At 42.9% G+C, this 24,902-nt stretch overlaps 4 protein-coding genes across 11 annotated transcripts; 2 read left to right on the forward strand and 2 right to left on the reverse strand.

The window, feature by feature from the left end:
• Positions 1-141: 141 nt before the first annotated feature.
• Positions 142-6,603, forward strand: LOC127762031 (putative nuclear RNA export factor SDE5). Its single transcript, XM_052286376.1, has 12 exons — positions 142-385; positions 1,411-2,021; positions 2,112-2,137; positions 2,297-2,371; positions 2,959-3,020; positions 3,114-3,352; positions 4,361-4,449; positions 4,559-4,615; positions 4,975-5,042; positions 5,145-5,251; positions 5,331-5,401; positions 6,250-6,603. The coding sequence occupies exons 2-12, from the start codon at positions 1,454-1,456 to the stop codon at positions 6,352-6,354; spliced, it is 1,467 nt and encodes a 488-aa protein (XP_052142336.1). The 5' UTR covers positions 142-385; positions 1,411-1,453; the 3' UTR covers positions 6,355-6,603.
• A 164-nt stretch (positions 6,604-6,767) lies between these two features.
• On the reverse strand, positions 6,768-12,530 carry LOC127762032 (E3 ubiquitin-protein ligase RMA1-like). Of its 8 annotated transcripts, none has more exons than XM_052286382.1 (4): positions 12,016-12,530; positions 10,030-10,131; positions 9,823-9,949; positions 6,768-7,884 (listed from the first exon to the last, which is right to left on the reverse strand). In XM_052286382.1, the coding sequence occupies exon 4, from the start codon at positions 7,833-7,835 to the stop codon at positions 6,981-6,983; it is 855 nt and encodes a 284-aa protein (XP_052142342.1). In that variant the 5' UTR covers positions 7,836-7,884; positions 9,823-9,949; positions 10,030-10,131; positions 12,016-12,530; the 3' UTR covers positions 6,768-6,980. The 8 variants fall into 8 exon arrangements, with proteins under 8 accessions (XP_052142342.1, XP_052142338.1, XP_052142339.1 ...); XM_052286378.1 differs by having other exon boundaries at positions 6,768-7,892; XM_052286379.1 differs by lacking the exon at positions 10,030-10,131 and having other exon boundaries at positions 6,768-7,892.
• Positions 12,531-14,833: 2,303 nt separating this feature from the next.
• Positions 14,834-18,715, reverse strand: LOC127763303 (thioredoxin M1, chloroplastic). The gene is made up of 2 exons (XM_052287959.1): positions 18,355-18,715; positions 14,834-15,486 (listed from the first exon to the last, which is right to left on the reverse strand). Exons 1-2 carry the CDS (start codon positions 18,698-18,700, stop codon positions 15,167-15,169), a joined length of 666 nt encoding a protein of 221 aa, XP_052143919.1. The 5' UTR covers positions 18,701-18,715; the 3' UTR covers positions 14,834-15,166.
• Positions 18,716-18,768: 53 nt separating this feature from the next.
• On the forward strand, positions 18,769-23,237 carry LOC127763302 (elicitor-responsive protein 3-like). Its single transcript, XM_052287958.1, has 5 exons — positions 18,769-19,239; positions 20,050-20,115; positions 20,508-20,634; positions 20,778-20,892; positions 21,794-23,237. Exons 1-5 carry the CDS (start codon positions 18,876-18,878, stop codon positions 21,848-21,850), a joined length of 729 nt encoding a protein of 242 aa, XP_052143918.1. The 5' UTR covers positions 18,769-18,875; the 3' UTR covers positions 21,851-23,237.
• Positions 23,238-24,902: the final 1,665 nt, after the last annotated feature.

Here is a 24,902-nt window from a genome sequence, read left to right on the forward strand (position 1 = left end):
CAGTTTAGTGCGCGCGCACGCAATAGATTATACTGGTCTTAGTTGATCTCATCCGTACAAACACACATGAATGGCTATGATTTCACCAAATCCACCGTCTCAACCCTATTATTATATAAAAAAGAAATCCACCGTCTCAAACTCTCTCCAGGGTATCCTTGACCCCTCCTCTTCTCGTGAGTTCGCCCGCCCTCGCCCTCGCCCTCGCCTGGGCCGATCCCCATACATCCCGCGAGCGCGAGCGAGCCGACGCGCCGCCGTTCATCCTGCTGCTTCCGCCGCGTCGTGGTGAGCACATCATCCGCCGCCGCCGCCGATCCCCATCCATCCTCGCGAGCGATCAGGGGCACCGTCGTGTTCGTCCTGCTGCTTCCGCCGCATCCTGGTGAGCACATCCTCCTACGCCGTCGCCTGCGCCGATCCCCCATCCATCCCACGAGCGAGCAGGGGCGCTTCTTCCGCTGCATCCGTCCGTTGCGCGCATCCTCTTTCCCATCTCTCTCTACCCACGCATTTTTTTTCTCGAATTTGCGTTAAACCCTAGCTTCTGTTCTAGAAATTTGCGAAAAACCTTAATACGAATAACACTTTGATTGTTCCCAAAAAGTTTGGTGTTAAACTTTAATACTAATAACAGTTTGCTTGTTCCCAAAATGTTTGGGGGTTCAACTGAACCCCCATTTCCCATGTTAGATCCGCCCCTACCCATGTGTTTCGAATGTTTTTTTTTTGCCATTTTTGATCAGTTGTTCTATTTGATGCCTCCGATTCGGTTGGAAGCTATATTTCGGTTGATACAGGGGCGTTTTGTGTCTGATCGCTTGTCCTCTGTTTGATCTGCAGAGGTAATTGCCTTGAATAGTGTCGGATTGCAGCTGCATTGCTTCTGTGATGCTTGGGGGCGTTAGAACATGATAGTATTGTGATCCTTCATGTGTCCCTGATTTTCTGTCCTCAAACCGTGTCAGTTATTGAAGAATATTTTTCTACAGTTCTTCCTTGTGTCCACCTGCAAATGTTTTGTGTTGATCACAGCATCACATGGGCGCGGATAGAACATTTGTGGGTCCCTAGTTGATTTTTTTTATGGGAACCGGGGTTGAGATCAGCTGTAGTTCATACTGGGAGTCGTACCACTTGACCTGCTCTCTCTCTCTCTCTATTTTTTTTTTTGGGGGGGGGGGGGGGGGGGATGTTCTCTTACAACTTTGTTCAGGAATGTTTAGGATGAACCACCTAGCCCTGGATATATTTGAAATATCATTTTGTTATTTTTTTCCTCCCTTTTTTTTTCTGGATTTCACCTTTTCTGTTGAAAGTTCTCAGCAGTTCCTTGTATTCAGTATTCACAGCATAACTCTGAGCATTAGTACTTCGTTTCATTTGGTTAATGCCAGATCTTTTTGGCAGGTTCGACAGCATTGTTTGAGGTTCTTTTAAAAGTGTTCTCACCATGGATCTTCGCCATTCACAAACTCCATCCAGTGATGACGAGACAAGGGCACTTAATGCATTGCTTGATGCTTTCAGTTCTGCCTTTTCGCTTGATGATATAGCTACGGCATATTGCAGAGCAAATGGTGATGTCAACAGAGCTGGTGATCTATTGACTGAACTTGAACTTCCTATGGCCAAGAGCAATGAAGTTGACTCAAGTGTTGGGACTATTCATCCCCCAAGTGGTAAGGCAATTGAAGAAAACAGTACAGAGAGTTCAGGCCAAGCAAAATCTCGGGAAAAAATGCAGAAGTCTAGTGCTTCATTTGGCACTGTATCCAGTATGTTAGGAAAGGGATCGACCAGGGCTACAGTACCTTTGATGAATAGAGCATCAGGAAAGGAAAAACCTCCAATGGTTGAGTTACCAGAGTACATGTGGGACGATTTTAATGGGAAAGTTGATAAATCTGATTCTGCACCAAAGAGAGAGACTTTGAATAATAGAGATATTGAGGAATTTCTATTTTCTATGCTTGGAGAAGGATTTAAGCTCAGCATGGACATGATCCGTGAGGTTCTAGGTAAACTCGTGCGTGCTATGTGAGGCCATTTCCCCATATTCCACTTGCTTGTTTCAAGCTGTTTTTAACTATCTTTAATTTCTTATGCAGGCAGCTGTGGATATGACATTAAGAAGGTAGTAATCGATCACTACTGTAAAGATTATTTATTTTTTGTGTTGACACTGATTGTCGTATATGCATCAAAAGGGTTTAGAGTTAGGTCATAGGGTGCATAATTCATTTAATGTACCTTCTCATTTGCACACCTAACAGAATCATGGTATTTTATGCAGAGCATGGAGGAACTGATGTCAGTTTCTACAAAAGATACAAGCAAGAAGGCAGAAGACAAACATTATATAGCACAGGCAAGCTTAAATTTTATTTTTGCAACAGTGTTATATGACTTTGTTCTTCCTTTGTACTTATGGAGTTTGCTTTTGTACCTGTACAACATGTTAATTTCTCCATGTTGCTCGGCTGAAATATGGTGAAAATCTTAAGTATTTATGCCCCATTATATATGCTATAGTGCTTTTTTATGCAGAACTTCCTTTATGCTTATTTTTTCTGTACATATTTTTTTACTGTTCCATTTTACCTCACCAATTGAAAAATTATGGTGCTTATATATTTTTGTACATGTTATAGCTAGCACTCGTGCACTTATTTATTTTAATTTAATGGTACAGCCCTTTCGTAATTACTAATTAACATAGGACTTGATATGCTGTCTCAGTTAAGATGTTAGATCGCTAGTTCCAAATTTCCAATTGGTAACTGAGCAACAGAATTTGTTATTGGTTAATGCTTCGAATTTTTTCAATACAGCTACTATTGTATGTGAAGGGAGTCAGACCACTCTGTTATATTAAGCAACAATATGCATGTTTCATGGGTTTCATATTGTATAAACATTTTAATTATATCCACCCTGTGTCATGTAATGGTGCAGGATGCAGCAGTAGAATGCTCTTCTACAAAGGGAAGCTGCCTAGAATCACAATCCACCTTTAGGTTCTTGCTTCTTCTCTTCATTATTGGTCTGTTCCTATCTTCCCATCATGAAGGCTACATCTATTTTACTTTCATCAACACTCTTCTTTGTAGGAATGGCAGTGCCTATTCTTTGCGAGGCAAGAGACATAGCTCAAGTCAGATTTCTCCAGGAGAGTTGCTAGAGTCAATCTTCACTGTACCTGAAAGATCCGAGGAGGAACCAATAGGAAAACGATATGAACTGGGTGCAAATCGAAACAGAGTACCAGATCAGAAACCAGTTGTAGAACCCCTTGAGGACATCTCATCAGAAACTAACTGTTATCCAGTGAAAGTTATCCTTAGCAAAGGTATATTGTTACACACTTCTTCTTCCATATTTTTCGCTTTTCTCTGAGGAATATACTGGCGTTATATTCTTTCCCTTTCATCTTTTATTGTAATTTCTATGCTTTTTTTGCATCAACATTGTATCCTACAACAAAATTTACTGTTTAGACTGCACTATATGAGATACCTTTCAAAAGTAGTTTGCACTCTGAATTACATAATTCTGTTCCGTAAGCCAAACATAAAGTTCAAGATGATATTGTGTGTATAGCCATGTATTCTTAATACATAATCAGGACAAACATCAATACCAAGCTCAGTTATATTTCTACGTGATATCACATTTCTTTAGCCTGCACCGAACATTTGTGGTAGAATTCTGTCTCATAAGTCCTCTTTTAACAATCTGTGATGGATGGGTAAAACTGTAAATGTAGTTTACCTACTGTATGTTGAACCATTTGACTTATTTAGTGTTTGGACATAGGAGTATCATGTCCATCACAGTATTAGATCTATATGGTTATTCTGGATGGTTATAGACCTACAGAATGATAGTATTTCAGATTTGCAGTGATGTATCCACTGGATTTTTCGCTATTAGTTGGTTTGTACATGCTTTGCATCTTAGTACTGATGTTAGCAGATTTGTTTGAACTAAGTCAAGGACAACTATGGGAACTGTTTATGTTTTCCTTTTTCTTAATGAAATCTTTCAAACTATGCAAGTCAGAAAGTGATATCCATTGTGTTCTATATTTTCATGAAGGATACAGAGGATACAATTGTGATTACAAGCAGAAAATATAGTTTGAATTAATATAAGATTTTGATATTTTTTAATCAAAACCTTTTGATAATTTGGTGATAAAAACTGCTAACATGAAGCTTCTAATCGACTGGTCTCTTAAGTCTTCACACTCTGCCTTAATGCAAGATGTTTGTCATAATTGAGATTTTATCATCCTGTATTCCATGAAAAGTTATAATGCATTATTTGTTTTGAAATTGTTTTGGTTTGTATCTAGAACTAGTTGCACATAATGAGGAAGATTACCAGAACTATCGTAGGGCTGCGAAGCAGCATTGGGATATGATGAAGCAATACTATGAGAAGGTATGGGGGCTTCATGATGATTCTTTATGCTTTGATGTTTATTTCGTTTTCTGCAAACAGATCGTTTTTTGTTTTTTCCATGTTGAAGAATTTTCAATGAAAATTCCAGGCTGTTGATGCTTTTAGGGAGGGTAACCAGAAAGAAGTCGAGTATCTTCTTGGGGAAGTAAGTAATCATTTTCTTGAGCAAGAACTAGAGGACATTATTTAATATTATAGTGGGGTTTTGAACCAGGGGTCTTATGCATTTTTGTCAAAAACGAACCTATTGGATATTGATAGAGGAATACATATATCTTGGCCAGCAGAGTTATTATGTATGACAGTGTGAGTGTATGAGTGTGACTATGGGCATCGTCATTACGTTTGAATGTATGATTATTTGGCCTGTCTTTGAGCTGCTTCTATTCTCTAAGTAAAAATGTACTACATAGAAACATTTGTCAGCTTGTATATGCTCATCTGTTGATGTAATGGCCACTTCTAAAAAAACGACTAACTGGCTATTCTTTGTTGGATATCAAGGGGAAACACTATTACATGATGGCTCGACTGGCTGATGAAAAATCTTCTGCGGAGATTGTCAAGTCGAAGTAAGTGCGCTTCCTTTCTGCATTATAGCTGAAATTAATCTGTTACGTTTGTTGTTTCTTTTTAGAAACCTTACATTACCAAGTTTATGGGTCTTCTTGCAGAAAAGTAGAGTCAAAGAATGAGTTGTGTCTTGACCTGCGTGGACAAGATCCAGCCAACGTAGCAAATCTCGTGAGACTTCATCTTAGACAGTTGTCTAATATCCCATGTGAGATGAGCACATAAATCTTTTAATTTCTTGATATATATTTTCTGCGTAGTCTTATCTAATTTACCTGATGTTGTAGCTTTTGAGTACTTGAAAGTCATTACTGGTGCTGAGGATGGCAGTTTCAAATCGGCACAAAGAAGAAGAAAGGTGATTTTCTCAAAGTTGCTTTACTACTACTGAATTTTCTGCTTCATCTGCTAGTTATCTGTGTGCATGACTCAGATACCAATTATTAGGCTGCACTATGTTCTTTATCCAAACTACAAATATCCACCTAGTTATCTTGGCTAATATAAGCATCTAGTGGCATTTTGCTCTATAAATCTGACATCATTAGTTCATTGCACTATTTAACTCAGTAATGGTTATGACCAGTCCTTTAGCCAAATTATGGATCAAGAAATTCAAAACCACACATGTAAAAATAAAAGAGAATAAAATAAAACAGAAGTACACCAAGGGCATGCTAAACTTTAAAATGAAGTTGTAGGTATGGGCGGTACAGAGTGATTTCCTCAGCTGTTTTAAAGATGTGGAAGCTTGCATGCATTCATATGTTCAGTGTTTGTTGTCCTCTGCTTTGTTCTTGTCCTTTTTTGGGAGCAAGTTTTTAGATTAGTGGACTTGTGCCTAAGTTGAACGGTTTCTTTATTTATCAATTTGCTGGTTGAGTACTCTGTAGGCTTTAGTTTTTCCATTGTGGTAATAACACTGTAGCGTTTGTTGGTATGATGCGAAAAGCGTAATATGCTTGAATCTCTGCATGTACTTTTGTTAAGAGCTTTTGCAATTACTACTCTTTCAACTCTGGAATCTTTTGCCGAAGTTAAGACTTAGGAGGCATTAATGCGTAATTCCTTGGTTTGTACTATATGACAAGGAGAGTGGCTGTTTTTGACTGCAACGTGTTGTGCGAAATACCACGACTTTAGAATTGTAACTACGTGCTGCACATGCATGGTATTGAACTGTCTTTACGTGATGAATTTGGCCAGGTGATGAAGTATCTGGAGAAGAAATCGATTGTGTGGACTGAAGAGGAATCCAACCCTGGGACCATCCTCATCCCAATTAATCAGAAGCAGGATCAGCAGGATTAGGTTCATGTACAAAGGTGGTGGCTCTCAATGACAAACTGACAGAAGTCGATGTTCATAGCTGCTGCATCATTGATGTCCATTTTGAACCTTACTACAGTAGTTCTTTCCCTTCTCCTTTTGGGTATTTGAACTGTGGAAGTTACGTGCACTGCATTCGTTTTGTCTGCACATTGCAGACATTTCGAACTCATTATTGCCACCTCGCTAGTGCCAGAAGGAAGAAAGAACTGGGCCATGGTCCGACAGAAATGCAGCAGTACTAGTACTAGTAGTAACATTCTTGTCATCTCTAGCATCGTGTCACTACTTAACAGCGTCCGCTCGGCAGATGAATGGTCTCACTTGTTTAACACTGATGTGCGCAAAATGGCATGCTGCATCTCTGCAAAATGAGTCATCGATTCACATTGGCCTTTGCTTAAGCAGCGCCCTAAATCAGAACATGCTCGAGGAGTTGCAAGAGGGTTGCTTTGGATGGCACGGCAGTACGGAACTGCTACTGCCTACTGGGCGGCATGACGCACCCTTTTTTTTTTTTTTACCTATGTACACGACCTATGTACACGAAAGTTAGGAGTACAACTTGGATCTCCTGGAAGGTGCAGATCATCTGGTGTGCGCCGCTCTCAGAAGAGAAGCAGGCAGAGCACCGCGAACACGACAAGGAAGAACCATATCTGGTGCAGGGACCTCTCCACCTCCATGTGCTGCCGTCTCAACCTGGGGCTCATGTGGTAAGGGCTCGTGTAGTACGCGCTCGCCGCCGCCGCCGCCGGCGACTGCCCGCGCGACACCCACGGGAGCACCGCCAGGGCCATCCCTCCGAGCATCCCTCCGGTCGTCGTCGTCGTCGAGTGGAACATGCCCACGCCGCCCACGGCAGCAGGTGGTGGAGGGTAGACCACGTCGAACAACCGCGCCGGCGCCGGCGTGCTAGCGGCGGCGGCGTGGTGATTGGCGTGCCACCGTGACCGGACTGGCGGGCTGGATCCCGTGCTCCCGGGTCGGTGTCCTCCGCCGTCGTCGCCGAGCCGATCGCTCTGCCGCTCGACGGGCTCCCGATGTACGATCGGCCGGCGCGGGATGGCCGAGCCGGATCGGGCCCTCTTGGAGCTTCCGCCGCGGCCGCGGCCGTAGAGCGGCACGAGCGTGTCCGGCGAGACCGCGGCCTTGCACACGGGGCAGGGACGCCGCCTCGTCGAGCTCGCGTCGCCGTTGCTTCCGTCGTCGTCGCCGCCGGGGTGCAGCCACTCGTAGATGCAGGGCCAGCAGTAGAGGTGGCCGCAGAGGGTGACCACCGGCTCCGTGGCGAAATCCAGGCAGATGTTGCAGTCGAAGCAGCCACCGCCTTGCGCCTCTGCCGCCGCCGCCGCCGCCGCCGCCTCCGCCTCCACTTCACCTCGGACTCTCACCGCCGGCTCATCGCCGGCCGCCAAAGACTTGTCGCTGTCGCTGCCTCCACTCGTGCAAAGCTGATCCATCCCCACCTCGATCAAACAAAATCTTTCCTTATATCGATGGTTCGCCGGGCTGCAAAGCTAACAGGAATGTCAGGCCATTATAAGTTTATAACCGACGACAAAAGAAGATGGATTGATCAGCGAGCAAGAGAGAAAAACAAGCACACTGTCCACACCAATCCCTCACCAATAAAGAATCTATGATTGGTCACCGAAACGTGTACGATGACCGGTCAGAATTCAGGCAAAGCAAGTTGTACCGTTTTGTCCGTGCGACCGGTTCGTGTGCTGGTGATAGGCCGCTGGCAGCAAAAATGGACAGTGGAACTAACCACAAGAAGACCAAAACCGTAGGGTTTTCTGTCTGAGGACGTTGTTTAGTCCTAACTAGTCTGTCCAAATCCAGAAGGTCCCACATCGATCAGACAAGATATTTTCAGATAAAGCAGAGGATTTAAATAAGGCTCCATGCCTCCATACCAAATATAAACAACCACAGGGCAAATTGTATAAAAAATTGTTCGGTCATACTACTAGTTTAGCTTCGATCTATATGTTGCTATCACATCCAGTCATCCACTACGGTGGTTCGATTGTAGAAATGTCATTGATGATTGATTGCATTGCGGATTTACACGGTCACCAGTCACCACACCAGTCGGTAAAACTAGTCTGATTGCCCAACCTGAAGTGGATACAAGAATCTTACAGGTCAAAACCCGTAATTATCAACCCGAATTTTGCATTTGTTTATCTTTGCAAAAACAATAACAAGAAGAAGAGAGTTTGCCTTTGTTTTTTTATAGAAAATAGACTTGCTATTGCCTTGAGAGGAAAGCAAAGAAGAAAGCAATTAAGCAATCCGGCATTTATAATCTGCTTACGCTCGATTTAATTTGGACAACGCCACCAGGTCGCTGAAAACACTGACCGGATTAGCACCACTATTTTTTGTCAAGAAAAAATAAGAGATGATCAGTGACCACACAAAGCGAATTGTACGGAGAAGAAGACAGCTTGCCGACCCCAAAGCCCAACCTGATCTTGCTCCATAAGTATGATTATCTCTGTGTTCTTTTTTCCTTCAAAGAAACTGAGCCGTCAATCGGTTCTTTATCTATGTTAATAAACCGAAAAGCAAACGATGAAGTGGTGTAATAATATATGGAATAACTAGATTCCTGACTCCATATGTAGCACTTGACGTATTCAAGCGACTGAACAAAACCAAAGAGAAAAGCACATCATTTCTTATTATATAGTTTTAAATCATATCTAGTGATCAGGGAAGATGATGATTCAATCTTGTGATAAGATCAGGAAACAACAAATATTCGGCCAACAACTTGGAGTTGTTTTTTCTTAAATAATATTAGCCCATATCCACAGACGATATGTGCAGTCAGAACTAAGGTGCCTATATGCATTTCTCTCCTTTCCTTTTCATACATACAGCTCCAAGCACGTCGTTTTTCTACAGTTGTCCAGCTAGCGTTTTTGTGGCCAAGAAACAAAGTACTGATGAATAGTACGAATCATGAAAATGAGATCAACCAAGATACATCACAAAATTGCTAATGGTAGCCCAAGGCTACAAATAAAAATGCACAAGCAGAAAAGTTCAGTAGAACTGTGCAAAGCTTAGTTGCATTGATGCAGCTTTTCATTGTCAAATTGTTTGTGTGCCACAATATCAATATGATTAAACTTACACAGACATAGGTTATTCGGATTAGTACCAAACAAGAATCATTCCATCTACACATTTATCAGGTATACTCAATCGACGTGTAAGTAAAGAGTGGAAGCAACATCTTAATTATTCCTTCTAATTTTCCAATAGGGTTAAGGCTGTCAGTTACACTTCCCATCAAAGAAAGGATAACCACATGTAAACGGCCTTGAGATAAATCACAAGAACAAATGGGTGAAACATAAAACTAGTAACAAACTTCTGTTTAGCATGCAAATGAATTAAGATGGAGAAACCAAGGCATATAATTACTACCATGTTTATGAATTTATCCTAAAAGATTTGGTGACACAACAGGGCTGAAGACAAATCTGGCAAAATGCGCAATTACACCAATCTGGTGTAGCGAGCAGCAGCTCCAATTGATCACCGACATCCTTCGCTGCAAGATAGAGCAATTCCCAATTATATACTTGGGGATACCGCTATCCATGAGAAGACCAACAAAGATGGAGTTGCAACCAATCCTTGATAAGCTTGCAAAAAAGGTAGCTGGTTGGAAGCCAAGGATGCTATCACACGATGGCAGATTATGCTTGATCAAATCAACAATGATGGCCCTCCCTGTACACACAACGTCAGTGATTCAGCTGCCTAAATGGGCGATAAAAGAAATTGAACGCAAATGCAGGGGATTCCTTTGGAAAGGGCAAGAGGAAGTGAGCGGTGGACACTGCTTGGTCGCGTGGAAAAACGTCTGTATGCCAGTGGAAAATGGGGGGCTGGGGATCAAGAATTTGGAATACTTTGGTCATGCATTGCGGCTAAAATGGCAGGTCACCAAGCTACAGCACAAGAACAGACCATGGTCTATGGTGGACTTTCAACTTGGAGGGGAAGTGGAGAAAATTTTCCAATCAATGGCTGAGTTCATCGTCGGGAATGGACAAAACACAAAATTTTGGACTTCAAATTGGCTTGGGGGAGGCAGCATTGCCTGGAGGTGGCCCATTCTATCGACTTATGTGGGCAGATCAAATCTGTCCGTGGCACAAGCTCTAACAGGCAACAGATGGGTGAGAGATCTTCGTGGCTCCCTCTCAAACGAAGCCCTAGCTCAATACTTCGAGCTATGGAGTGAGCTACAGACGATACACCTAAGTCAAGAAGAAGACAGCATTAGATGGAAACTAACGCCAGATGGCCAATTCTCAAGCACATCAGCTTATGATCTGTTCTTCAAATCAATGGAGCTGTGCCCGGTGGGAGAACTAATATGGCATGCGAAGGCACCATCTAAAATTCGATTCTTCATGTGGTTGGCCACAAAGGGGCGCTGTCTAACTGCTGATAATCTTCAGAAGAGGGGTTGGCCACACTCTGACTGCTGCACTCTGTGCACACGAGAATCTGAAGATTGCGCACATCTGTTCAGTAAATGCGTTTATACAGTGAGAGTTTGGAGTTTGTTGCGCAATTGGATCAACGTTCCCTTCCCCATTCCTGGGAGAAGCGAACTTGGGCTCACTGAGTGGTGGATGCAGGCCAGGCTGCGTTTTCGGCACTGCTACAGGGACAACTTCGACAGTGTGTGCATGCTAGTTTGCTGGACAGTTTGGAAAGAGAGGAATGCCCGTGTGTTTGATCAGCGGTCGAGGATCCCTGAACAGTTGCCCGAAGCAATCAAAGAAGAGGTTCTTCTGTGGAAGGAAGCAGGTTATTTTGAGACAAACAATAGTTAGCACATTTTCCTTGTTTGTGGTTTGTTTTTATTTCAGCTTACTGGGGCTGAGGCTAAGCCTTGGTCCCATCTCAACAGCCTCCTGTTGTTGTAAGCAAAATTTGTATTTTTCTCCCCTCAAATCTTAATGAAATTCGCTCGCCGGTTCCTTCGGCCGACCCGGCAAAAAAAGTTTATCCTAAAAGAGTAGTAATCGTATCTTGATTGATTAAATGAAAACCAAGAACAAAGATACACTGACATGATTTCCTGTCCTAACACACATACACTACGACGGCTTAAAATTTCGAACCTGCCTACAATGAACAATATTAGTTGACCAAATTAGCACAGTTCATATTTTATAAAGAAACTGTGCTTGGCTCAAAGATAACATACTGCAATCAACTGCATCAAGCCATCAACAAGTCTGAAAGAACACGGGTGCATAATTGACCAAGACCAAAACTCGGCCCATTGGCCATTGCGAATCAGTTTCTCATTTCATTTCTCTACTTTTAAATGATCTAGAAGCATGGCTAAAAAGCAGTAAGGGCAAAGCTCCAACCCTGAATCAACTACAAACAGAATCATATGCACTCAAACTCGCAAGAATTCACCTGATCGATTGAAACAACAGCAGGCACCAGCAAAAGAAACCAGAGGCGCCGACTCAAAAACCAAGAACACGATCAGATGAGATCACTAGTTCATTACACCATCGCATCACCAACAATCAACAAAGCACACGGAGCAATCAGCAAACAGGAGTATGGTTGGTGGCTGACCTGCACTGGCTAGCAAGCTAGCTAGCAGCTGTACTGCACGCCGGACGTCCGCCTCCCCCCTGTCTCTCTCTCTCCCGTCTCCGTGCAGAGGCGACGACTCGGAGCAGCAGGGAGAAGAGGAGAGGAGACGAGTGGTTCGCCGTCGACGTCAGTGGCCGGCGCGGAGGCCGAAGTGGGAAGTGGACGGCTTCCTGCCTTGCCTTGCCTTCCTCGCGGGGAGCGACGAGGGGAATGAGAGATTTCCTTTTTCTTTTCTTCTCTTCTCTTTCCCTCGCTCGCCGTGAAGCTTTCGTTGCCCAAGGGAAAGCGGTTCCCCTGCTTTTTTTTTTCCTTGTTTGGTGGGTCGCTCTGCTCCTGCTAATTAGACTATTGGATTTGATTCTCTAAAGGTCGTCGCCTCTGATATTTTTGTAAGGATAAACATAACCATCTTATTTTTCTTGACCAAGAACTTAACCGTATTGTTTTCTATAAGACAATAGAGGATAAACATAGCCTTTTTTTTTATTCAAAGAATGTGAACAAACGATGATCCTTTGTGGTGGTAGGGGGTGTAGGGTTGTTGGTCCATTTGGCTCAATGCCTCAGAATTGTGGGCCACGGAAGGCAACAAAAAGGAGCGTAAAAGGCAAACAAAAGGGAGTGGAAACAGCAATGAGAATCCTTCTCCTGCACACACGTACGCGCCATCGAAGATTTTGGAGTTTGTTGGCATGAGGTGCGGGGAGAGATGAGATCTTATCCGGTTAATCATCGTGCCCCCGTTTCACTCGCACGCATTGCTAGGCGATGAACTCGCACTTGCGTTACGCAAGTTGCGTATGAAATGCCGATCGCTTTCTTGTGGTTATTAGTACTTGTGAGTTGTGAGGTCACGAGCCGTTGAATCACAACGGCGCTACGCTACGTACGCCACCGTTGCCAATGGGCGCGACGCGGTTGGGGCCGAGAGGCCCAACGGGATCACGGCACGGCGCGCCACGGCCGCCGCCGCGCGCGGGCGTCACGATGAGATCGTTCGCCGTTTCACGAGAGCGACCCCTTCCGTATGCCGCCATACGCTAGCTCGAACTGCCCGGCGACCAAACTGTCCGTGCTTTTCTTGTCGACTTTGCATCGCGGCACTCGTCTCTCGTGCCGATCACGACGTGATTGTCGTCGCCAATCGCCGAGAGATTACGGGGCACTGTTGGTCGATCTGAATTATTTATTGCACTAGCTATAGCGATTCCGTTTCGTGCACTCTACACCAAAATCACGAGCCACACAAAGTCACAGGTACAAAGCTATACACGTACTCACCCGATCACTCAACACGACTACACGAGCAGAAGTTGCATCTTTTGCATTCGCGGGTGGCCGCAGCAGATGGACCTAGGTGAGGCCCGAGCAATCATTCCGAGTGCACATCAATCGGCTTGTGTGTCACGTGGAGTAGATCGCCTGTCGCGCCAGGCAAGAGACGGGCGAATTATTGTGCGTCAAGGACGCAAATCTGCCGAGTTGCCGACGTTTGTTCGCGACTTCACGAGTGGCTATGTCGCGGTACCTGGGGCAGCCGTGCAGCGGGGCAGTACGTTAGTACGTGATGCGAGCTCGTCCGGAAAGAACAGCATGTGCCAGTCCGATCGCAATGGCCCAGCTTGCTCAGCTTCCGTTAGCTTGCTTTGTGATCTGTGGTCACTTTCCCCTGTCCTACATTTCATCAAGTACTGTACTACTGTTCACGGAGAGGAGAGGATCCAGATCCTCTGCATTGGAGAAGCTAATGCATAGGGCGGCATTAGCTCCAATCCTATCCGTCCATCATCATCCAACGACGGCAGCTTCTTTTTCTCTTCGATACTGGTACCAGAAACAAAAGTCCTCGCCGGTGACCACAAATCCTCTGCCAAATCCTAGCCATCCATCTGAGAGGGAATGGCTGCGATTGCTTTTTCTTATTGATTCCATTTTACTCCCTCCGTCCCTAAAATATTTGACGCTGTTGACTTTTTCTAATATGTTTGACCGTTTGTCTTATTAAAAAAATTAAGTAATTATTAATTTTTTTTCTATCGTTTGATTCATTGTTAAATGTACTTTTATATATACATATAGTTTTGCATATTTCATAAAAATTTTTAAATAAGACGAATGATCAAATATTTATGGATGGAGGGAGTATCGTTTTCCTCGAATCGCTGGCTCGTGAAGTATGTTGCATCGCCGGCGCTGCAGAAGCTATGGATGAACGAAAATCATGGCGTTGTGCTGGATATTAAAGGGTTGGCCTGCGGCGCGAAATGCACTACGGATAAGCACCGAGAGAATCGAACGTTGCATGCGCTGTTGCTTCATTTTCTTTCGATAATCATGAGCTCGGTGTTACTCTCTCAGCTTCTCATGGTAGTGATAATATAGGTCAAGGGAAGAGGCGCAGCAGTTTAGATCGCCAAAGCGGACTCATTGCCGTTGTTGCGCTTGCGTTGCTGTGGTCACCGGTGAGGAGGACTTGTTTGTTTCTGGTACCAGTATCGAAGGGAAAAAGAAGCTGCAGCCGTTAGATGATGATGGAGGAATAGGATTGGAGCTAATGCCACCCTCTGCATTAGCTTCTCCAATGCAGAGGATCTGGATCCGGAGAGGAGATCCAGTCAAGTTCCATATCCTGTGGTGGAAGTCTCTCTAAAAATAAAAAAGGGTCTCGAGTATACGATAGGACTTTATTTCGCTGCAACAGCCGAACAGGAATGGGTGAATGGCCTAGTTGCCCTTGTAGATCAAACATATGCTTGATCTGTTGATCAAGCATTCATGCCCACACTCCCGGCAAACATTTCATCCGTTAAAATCTGATAATGACAATTCGGCCGAATATGGTTATCATATCGGCATTTAGTAGTACTAGTATACAATCCAAAGAATGAAACAAGCAACTCGAAGCAACCTTCCATACCTTCGATCCAGAAGGCCACGCAGGGCTCAGCCTTGAATTGCATTTATTAGCGGTTATCACATTATTATGTACATACAACTACCAAACCGGGGTTCCATAATTTACGATTCTCCTGCCTATTCTCGAAAAGAAATGGAGTTCATAGATGACAATATATCCATCTGGGCGTGAAGGTTGAAGCCCAACTGCCTAGAAAATATTCAACCTGAGATTTTACCTCCCGATGTATTTGTCGATGCTGCTGACCAGGGTGCTCTCGGGCACAGCTCCAATCACCGCATCTTTCTTCTCGCCGTTCTTGAATATCATCATTGTGGGAATGCTTCTTATCCCAAACTGGGTTGCTATGTCGGGGTTTTCATCAGTGTTGAGCTTGTAGCAGTTCAGCTTCCCTTCATATTCTTTTGAAAGTTTGCCAATGACAGGATCTATCATTTTGCATGGCCCGCACCACGAAGCCCAGAACTCAACGAGAACCGGAAGTTCACTCTCCACCACAAGTGACTGCCATGTTGACTTAGTCACGTCAGGAACTGCAAAAGAATTATGTTAAGAGCATATTAACTAGCATATTAATCACCACAAAATGGGGATATATAAAAGCTGTTCGATGAAATTGAATAGGCCCAGGCCAACATATAAGTTTTCCACAAACTGAATAAGCATGAGTTGGGGGGATGCACCCCTCTGTCATCAGAAAATTAACTGTGCCATTATCTAGCAAATATTGTCATAGCTAATAAAACAGTCCCGCAAACAGAAATGAAATATGGAAAGTGAAACAATGAAGGAAGCATATATTTAGAAACCATACTTGCATAAAAATTGGAGGCTATTTAATTTTTTCAGTTGAGAAGTGTTGACCATAAACATAAAGCCTTAGAAAGGAAACCATTTTTGAGGGTTTAGTGAGGAATGCCTTTTAGGACTCAGTAAGGAATCATTATTTGTGGACTTACAAGGAAACCCTTTTTGTGGACTTACTAAAGAAACTCTAGGTGGTGACTCTATAAAACAGATATCATCTTAGAGAACCTCTTTTACTAGTCATCTAAGCACCCCTGCAGCACTACAAGGCATCTGAGCATTTGCAAGCTAGCTGTTGAGTTTGCTTGCATGGATTTCTATATTCTGTTTCCACCTTGTAAATTTCCTTTAACTTTCTCAGACAAAAACAAATGTAGTACCATACAAGTATAAATCCACCTAAATGACTACTGCAAATTGACACAAACAACATGAACCTTATAATCATAGAATCAAAGTTATAGTACATGTTTCTCGAAAGCCTTGTGTGTATAAGAACATATAGCCAAAAGTTTGGTCTCAATGTCCATACAACATACTCCCTCCGTCCCATAAAAAACCAACCTAGTACCGGATGTGACACATTTTAGTACTATGAATCTGGACATAGTCCTAGATTCGTTTTTTATGGGACGGAGGGAGTACCTCAAGATGTAATAAAGTAACTTATTTTTTAAACGATTTACCCTGCAACATCTTAGAGGTTCAGTTTATTCAGGTAAGGTTTCAGTACTTCTACTAAACCACCTTATCCCTCCCATTTTTCAAGATATTAGACCTATATCTAATATCTGGAAAACTCTCCAATCATGCCTCTCTCAATGAAACAGACAATGCTTCTCCGAATAAAGTGATAGTTCAATACGTGCAGCTAGTACTAAGACTAAAATAAAACATCTTTTTAGCCCAACAAAGATGATGCGATCCATATTGCACCATTCAACCATCATTGGAATTTAGAAATAATGTATTCTAATATTTGTGTTGCCTTGTCCCTTTAGTGAATAGCTCATCTGCACTTTTGAGAACAAATCAGTGTTAGGACTACTGTCATAAATTGCTGTGTACCACTTTCATTCACCTATATTAGGTGTACAGTCTACTTGCTTTGGGCTAAAAGACAAATTAGAAAATCAAATTTATAAGGATGTCTCATTTGTTGGTCTACTGTGTGTACACACGACAGGTGCAATTGGAAGATCTTCAGTGGATTAAGTTAGAACTTAGCCGCAATGGTGCTGTTCTATCACCGCAAATCACCTTTCATGATCGGTGTCTGTTCCTTAAAGGAGCAATTCCTAAATCCAAAGTGGTTGGTCTAAACTCCATTGTCACACTGACAGCTAGAACAATCTATCTGGAGCATAACAATCGCATCTTTAAACTAACTTTTACCACCTACAGCAGATTTGTAGAGAACATCAAGCAGAGTGCCAACTGTGGAGGGAGGTGTAAGTTATGGTAATTTCCACTTTTCCAGTCATGCAATCAACCTGGTTGTGGACAAAGTCATAGTCTTCAGGGCAGTCTTAATTTGTTAAGCTAACTTATGTTAATGATTTGGTGTATGTGGGTATTGAGGCACCCATTGAATTCTTGTACAAACCATTTGCACATCCTCGGTTTAAAAAAATGTGCATCTCCCTTATATTAAATGCAATATGCATGCTTGTTGAGAACCTCTGTATGTAATAGCAAGCTGCTAACTGTTTTTAAAGTTGGAAAATTAATTACCATGCAATTGACGGTTTATTAGCTGCAACCAGGGATATTAGAGGGAAGAAATTCATTTGTTGCTGGGAAAGATCTGAGTGCCCTATAGTTACAAACAAACAAAAGAAGAAATGCTGTTTTAAAAAGATGAACACAGGAAGCAACTTCTAACTTTCCATACAGCGTACAACAAAACAAATGTTATGTGTTGTTACTAGGTTCAAAGAAACTTCCTCACTTTTGCATACATGCAGATGGAACATGAAGGACATATATAGAAACGTCTTAACTTAAACAACATATATAGACAGGCCTTAAGTATGTGATTTACTACTTGTTCGCATGTGCCTTACGGAAGTGTTCGCACGTGCCTTACGTAAGTACATATCTTGTTGATCTCCACGCACACAGCACAATTGAGTGCACGCATTGGTGCACAGATTGTCCATCGCGCAAGAACACACGGAGGCAATGCAGCATGCCTACATGCAAAGATGAATGCACTAGAGCAAGCGTAGTTGCGCCTTTCTGCGTCGATTGTTAGTTTGTTACACAATGATACCTTCAAGGTGGTGTCATAACACTGTGCTACGTGCTGCAACACTCCCTTATTATCCAGAAATCCTCAACGCCGAGTTAACTACAGAAACCAGACCTAAGACAAAATAATTCCGAAACCCCTAACTCCACGTAAGGCTCCACAAACATAGCAGATCGCCATCCGAATTGTCTAAACGGATGATCCCGAACGGCAGTAAGCAACCAGCGACCAGTACGACGACCTAATTAGATCAGCACCATTTCACCACCCCGGATCGACGCATGAATCTAACGCGAGCAAGGGAAACAGCTCTAATCTCTCAAAGACGCCGGCGAAATACCTTGGAAGGAGGTCTCCTGGCCCTGGGCGGCGCACACCACCGACACGCCGCGGGCGCGTCCCGAGCGGAGCCGGACGACCGGGGCAGCGCGGACGCCCCGGCACTGCGGGAGGAGGCGACGCTGCGGGGTTACCGCGGCGACGGCGACGGGAGGAGACGCGGCTGGCTTGGCGACGGAGACGGCGAGGGCGGAGGAGGCCATCGGCGCCGGCGGATGTGGACGGGCGGTGGCGGTTGCGGGTTCGGTGAGGAAGGCGACGAGTCTGGTGGGGATGAGACTGAGTGAGGTGGACAGATAAGCTGGGGCCGCGGGTCCCCCGCTGGGCCGAGGGATGATCCGGCCCATTACGGGAGAAAGCCCAAACGGCCCGTGAGCCCATCATCTGGGACGCGGAGCGAGCAAGCCCACCACCACCCACCCTGCCTCGCTCGTTGCCGGCGAGCGACGCGGCGACGCGCCATGGATTTGCGCGACGCGGAAGCCTCGGCGGCGCGTCGGGTTCTCCTCGTTTTGGGGGCGCATGTGCGCTGGCGCGCGAGAAGCGGCGAGGGAGAAGGCCGATGGCCACCCATGCCATGCGCCTCCTCCATCTTCGTCGTGTGGGGGTGAGACTGAGAGGAGGGGGGGCGCTCCGAGGACGCCGGCGAGCGAGGCGAGCAGCCAACCGCGCATAAGTTTAAGGGCAGCCAGCCATGAGCCACCCTCCGAGATCCGGATCTCCGCGCCTGCGTACCATCGATCTGGCAACGAAGCGGCCTGCAGCGGAGCAGCGCGGCAGGGAGGAAGAAGGGAGGAGGAGGGGGAGGAAGAGGAGGAGATGGTGCACGGGACGCTGGAGGTGCTGCTCGTCGAGGCCAAGGGCCTCGAGAACACCGATTACCTGTGTACGCATCAGCTTATAATTCCTAATCCTTAAACGCATTTGCTTATTACGAGTAGCATATCCTTAATTTTGGTAGGAGGAATATCAAGATACTTCCGGGTGATTGGGGAATTTAATTGCGTTGCTAATCATGATCGATGCATCGCTTTAATTGGGGCTAACATTTTGTGTTGAGGAACATGATACTAGTACTGCTAGCTAGCTGCTTACTTCTGAGTGATGTATCTGTAATGACTAATGAGGTCCATTCTCTTCTCTATCGATGGGGACCGGGTCATTGGGGCTATTAATTACGCTGCTAATCTTGATTGATCGATTGACCACATGTCCACATCAGATCACTTCTTCGGCAATTGGCACTCCAGTAGTACCTGCCTTAATAGGGAAATGATATCCTGGATTAGATTAGTTATTAGATGTTTAGATATACAGATTTCAGGTGGTAGGCTGGTAGGGCACTCGTCATTCAAGTCCTCAAAAACAAGAAGTCCTAGTAGTATGTTTAAGTGGGCTTATCGTGATCTTTTAGTAATTTGATCCCTGGCATAACATTTGTGCATAATAAAGTTTCATGCTTTGCGGTGTATGTGTGGCTAGTGGTTTCAGCCTTATTATTTTCCATGAATGTTTGTCGCTACTAACTGTGAAATGGGATGCAATAAATTACCGAATCAGGATGGTATATAGCTGCTGACAATGAGAGTGTCGGAGTGCTTAAATTGGATGCATTTGTTGGTTGCTTTGACATTTTATTCTTGAAGTTGGAGAAAATTCCCGGTTATGATTTTTCTCGTTGGCAAATTGAGTGCAGGCAACATGGATCCATATGCAGTTCTCAAGTGCCGTTCACAGGAGCAGAGAAGCAGCATAGCATCAGGTGGATACTCTTATCAGTTTACTTCATTTTTCGAATTCTTGTTCAACCATTCTGCTTATGCATTGTTGGAATGTGACATCTTTTGCACTAGTCTTGTGGTGCATTGCGGATGAATGGAACGATCTGACTGTTAGAATTATACCAAAAGAATGCATTGCCATGTGCAACTTCTGCTATGTGGATTGTGGTATGCTAGAAATGCATGCTGTTCTATGATCGAATGATAAGCACTAATTAGGAATAATGAACAAAAAATGGTGCTCAAATATTTGTAATAACCAGAACTTCTCTAAAGGATTTTTTTTCCTGCTGCTACCTCCTAGAACTGTTTGATTCTAGTGTTATGCACCTTGAATTTGCCTTAGCGGCTGTAACATGGTCCACTTATGCAGGCAAAGGAAGTAACCCTGAATGGAACGAAAACTTTGTCTTCACCGTGTCTGACAAAGCTACAGAGCTGTTGATCAAGCTCTTGGACAGTGATACTGGCTCAGCTGACGACTTTGTTGGTGAAGCAACGTATGCATATCTACTCATCCATGTCTATAATCCTGCAATTACTGTTGTTAAATCAATTGTTTTGGAATCATTTCAGAGTAAACCCTCTTAAAATTATTGCCCTTACTTTTCCTTATAATGCTCAACTGAACTGATTCTTGCAGGATTCCTTTGGAAGCAGTGTATACTGAAGGGAGTATTCCACCAACTCTGTATAATGTTGTGAAGGATGAACATTACTGTGGAGAAATCAAAGTCGGCCTCACATTCACTCCTGAGGTAGTTTCTAAAAAGGCTGGCTAAAAATATATAGTTATAGTGCATTCTTAAATCTGGCGTTCAAATCATCACTTCGGTTATTAGCGACTGCTAACCAAAAAATAAAATCATAGTAACATATATTAACCACCTTTCACAAGTTTATGTGCCGAACTATTTGGTGAATGGAACGCAAAATCCACTCGTTTCTTCCTGTGGTGTGTGCATCACCCACAAACCACCAAGGTTCACCTATGTGGGCGGGTGATATGACACCACTCTTCCGTTCTTCTGTTCTTGAGGGCTTTGAGCGTACAGCTGGATGCCAATACTTCTAGTTCTGCAAACTGCAAGCGTCCTCCCTTAATGGCTTTTAAAGAGTAGGTGCTTATGTTCTGGCATCCATGATACAATTGAACCGGACAACGATAATTTCCTACCTTTAAGGCCTAATGCTTAACTGACCATAGAATAAGCTACATCTTGTACCCCCCCCCCCCCCCCAATGACATTGCTGGCAAAGTAGTTTATGTTTTGACAGAACTTGTACTCCGTTTTCAAATGCAATTGTACATCTTGTTGGGGACTTAGGATAGAGTTGTAGATCGCAGTAGTGTTAATGGACCATTTGCTTGAAAAATTTCAGTGGGATGTGCATCCTGTTATTATATCAACATGTCTCATTCTACTTCTTTACTTCCTACATTTGGAAAATGCAGCTAATATAGAGGAATCACTGACATGTAGTACTTTTTCTACTCTTCTCTACCATTACCATTTATAGTTGCTCTTACAGAGTAGTGGCTAAAGGCTTGAAGCTTGTTTGGATGGGATTATGATTGTGTTGCTTCAACTTCAACACACTGAAAAACAAATATAGCAGTGCTTTTCAGATAGTCTGTAATGTTTATGCTGTATGCAGGATGTTCGCCAGCGTGGTCTTCCTGAGGACTTTGGTGGATGGAAGCAATCTCGTTAAGAAAAGCAGATGCTTTCAGGTTTCTACAGTACTATCATAAGTTTGTTCATCAAGACTTGAAACCCTGAATTTACATGTCAGTTTATCAGGCTTCGTCAATCATGTTTTTTTAGGGAAAAGAAAAGGATATTTGAGGGAAACTTTGTCAATCATGTTAAAAAAAAGTATTATTTGTCTAAAGATAGCTTTGATTTAGGGTGTTGGTATACTTTCTTAATTATTACTCGAAATTATATGTAATACGGTTTGTTGCTACTTCTCGTAATAGAAACTGGAAGAACTGTATTTTTCTTGTTCACATGGATGATGCCCGGTAATATTTGCATCTTGTCTGGTGAAAAATCAATTTTCAAGTATCTCACAACTTTCTACTAATTTTCAACTTAATAAATGTGGCTGAGAATATGTTGTACATGCTTGCTAAATTTCAAAAATAAAATTCAGTCTCAAGATACAAAAGATCATTCTTAAATGCTTTTTTTGGGGGGAATTTTCAGAAGCTTACAAGTATGATGAAAATCGGTTTCACCAGATATGACGACTGGTTATGACTTATGACAGCAGGGTAGTTAGTTATGGATTTTTGTTTTACTTTGAATTTTTATCTTATTGAATGCTTAAGGATAGTAAAATGGGTTGTTTACTGTTTCTCCTTTTATTTTTGTGGGGGGTGGGGTGGGGTGTTGTAAATGGCTGGAGTAATTTTGCATGAGAGAAACAGAATCTCGCAGGTTTGCGGCAGCATCTTTGTTTGTGGTCCTCAAACACTGATGAAGAAATCATAACCCTGGGTTATGATTCGGAATGTTGGTAAAAAAGTAAACGTAAAAATATCTGAAATGGAAACTATGCGATGCTCCTTTACCTTGTGTACGAGGGAACTGGAGCTGCAGGAGGTTGTGTTGCAAAGTATCCATGTCCCCCTCTCCCCTCCAGTGACCGGTGATCTCCTGATCTGTATATGTTTCTCGTGTGTTCAATTCAACATATTGAATGCAGTAATGCTGCCCCTGCCAGCTTTCTTGACTCGCGCTTCAGCTGGTCTCTCATGCAATGTACCTGCTATTGGGATAGCAGTAGTGGACTAAGAAAAGCATTATTAATTTTCTTTTCTTGTGGGTAATTTCTTCATAAGCTTCCAACCCACAAGATATGTGACTCTCAGATGCACCTGCCACTGCAGGTTTAGAGATTGCAAAATCATACCAGTATATCCCTGTAAAGCATCCTTGACCTTTCATTGAGCCCTGAATCTGAACGTATAAATCTTTTCCGGTGATATGATATCTGGTATGTTCACTTTGATGCCATTTTCAATCATACTATTTTTTGGGTAAAGCTGTCAAAAAATGTCTACGTTTAATTTATTGTCAAATTTAGTTCCTGCTAAAATTTTGACAATATTGTCATCTTAGTAAAATTTGGTAAAGTTTATTTTGGCTATAATATGAACAGGTCCATAATATTTGGAGACGTGAGCCTTCCCACATATTCCTTTCGTCCCATAAAAAACCAACCTAGTATCAAATATGACAGATCCTAATACTACGAATCTGAATAGATGCATGTCCAAATTCATACATCTGTCCAGATTTATAGTATTATGATATATCGCATCCGTCTTTTTCATGAGACAGAGAGAGAAAGGGGGGGGGGCTTTATCCTTGTAAATTTCTACACATGCCATTTTCACCATAGAAACAATGAAATGCAAAGTGCCAAAGTGCCTGAATTGTAGGATTTAAGGACTCCATCATGGAATAAGCTAAATGGCATATTTGCAAACCAAAAATAATTTGTAAATAAAACTTTTATATACGTGTTCTTAGTTATCTAAAAGCAAAGGCTAAAAATTAAACTACGATGAAAAAAATCCCAATATCAACTTTTAAATTTAAGGTTGAAAATTCAAATTTTAGCTTATAAGTATAGGAATAAGAGGAAAGATGATATTGTAAGTCTGCTCAGCCGGAATCTGTCCTTGAACTGCAGGTAAAGGTTACTCGCTTGCTCTTGTGCACAGGGCACTCCATCCCTCATCTGTGCAACTCTTCTTCTTCTTCATTTTTACCCAATTACACATAAGATGTACATGTACATAAGCCGCTATCTATGCACACCACACTCGTAGACCTACGAATGCGATGTCTGATACATTGACATAGGCTCAAAGAGACGGAGGCCAGATGTTTTTATTGAACCACCCTTATGTTCATAATATTCATAGGTATTAGAATTTAAACTCTACCGGATGAAGTTACGTACCCTATAACTTCAAACCACACCTTTATTAAAAGAAAATCTCTAGAACTATTTTTACAACTAAGCACGTCTATCCTAGGCACATGAAAACAAATTTCCTGAATAGTGTGGGAGGCATGCACACGACAGAAACAAAAGGTAGGTTAGTGCATGCTTCCTGGTAACCATACGTGAAAATGACCCCCAAAACCACACAACACATCACCACAAAACAAAAGATTTGCTTCACTGCCTCAGCTCTCAACTCTCTTCCAAACAGTGGCAGTTGTCTGACGGCTGACAACCTTGATCGATGTAACAAAACCTGTTTTTCTCATGCTCTTTGACAAATTTTGGCCAGCATTCTTTCGTTTGTCGGCCTTGTGAAAAAAAAAAAGGTACTCAACAGCTTTCAAGTTCTTTTTTTTAGTCTCTTTGAAGTTGTTGAAACTTGAAAGAAAGATGAACCGCACTGTTTCCAGCCTTTTCTCCTACTGTGTATTACAATGGCACTAGTACAACAATCTTGTGTTGCTGAGAGAGAGAGAGTTGAGACCTTTGCCGTGCTAAACTAATTACAGCACTGGTCAACTGTATGATACTCCCTCCGTCCCAAAATAAGTGCAGTTTTGTACTATTCACGTTTAACGTTTGACCGTTCGTCTTATTTAAAAATTTTTTATGATTAGTATTTTTATTATGATAAAATATGAATAGTACTTTATGTGTGACTAAATATTTTTAAATTTTTTACAAATTTTTCAAATAAGATGGATGGTCAAATGTTGGACACGGATATCCATGACTGTAC

The sequence above is a fragment of the Oryza glaberrima genome, chromosome 2 (genome assembly GCF_000147395.1).
Source record: "Oryza glaberrima chromosome 2, OglaRS2, whole genome shotgun sequence".
Classification (NCBI taxonomy): domain Eukaryota; kingdom Viridiplantae; phylum Streptophyta; class Magnoliopsida; order Poales; family Poaceae; genus Oryza; species Oryza glaberrima.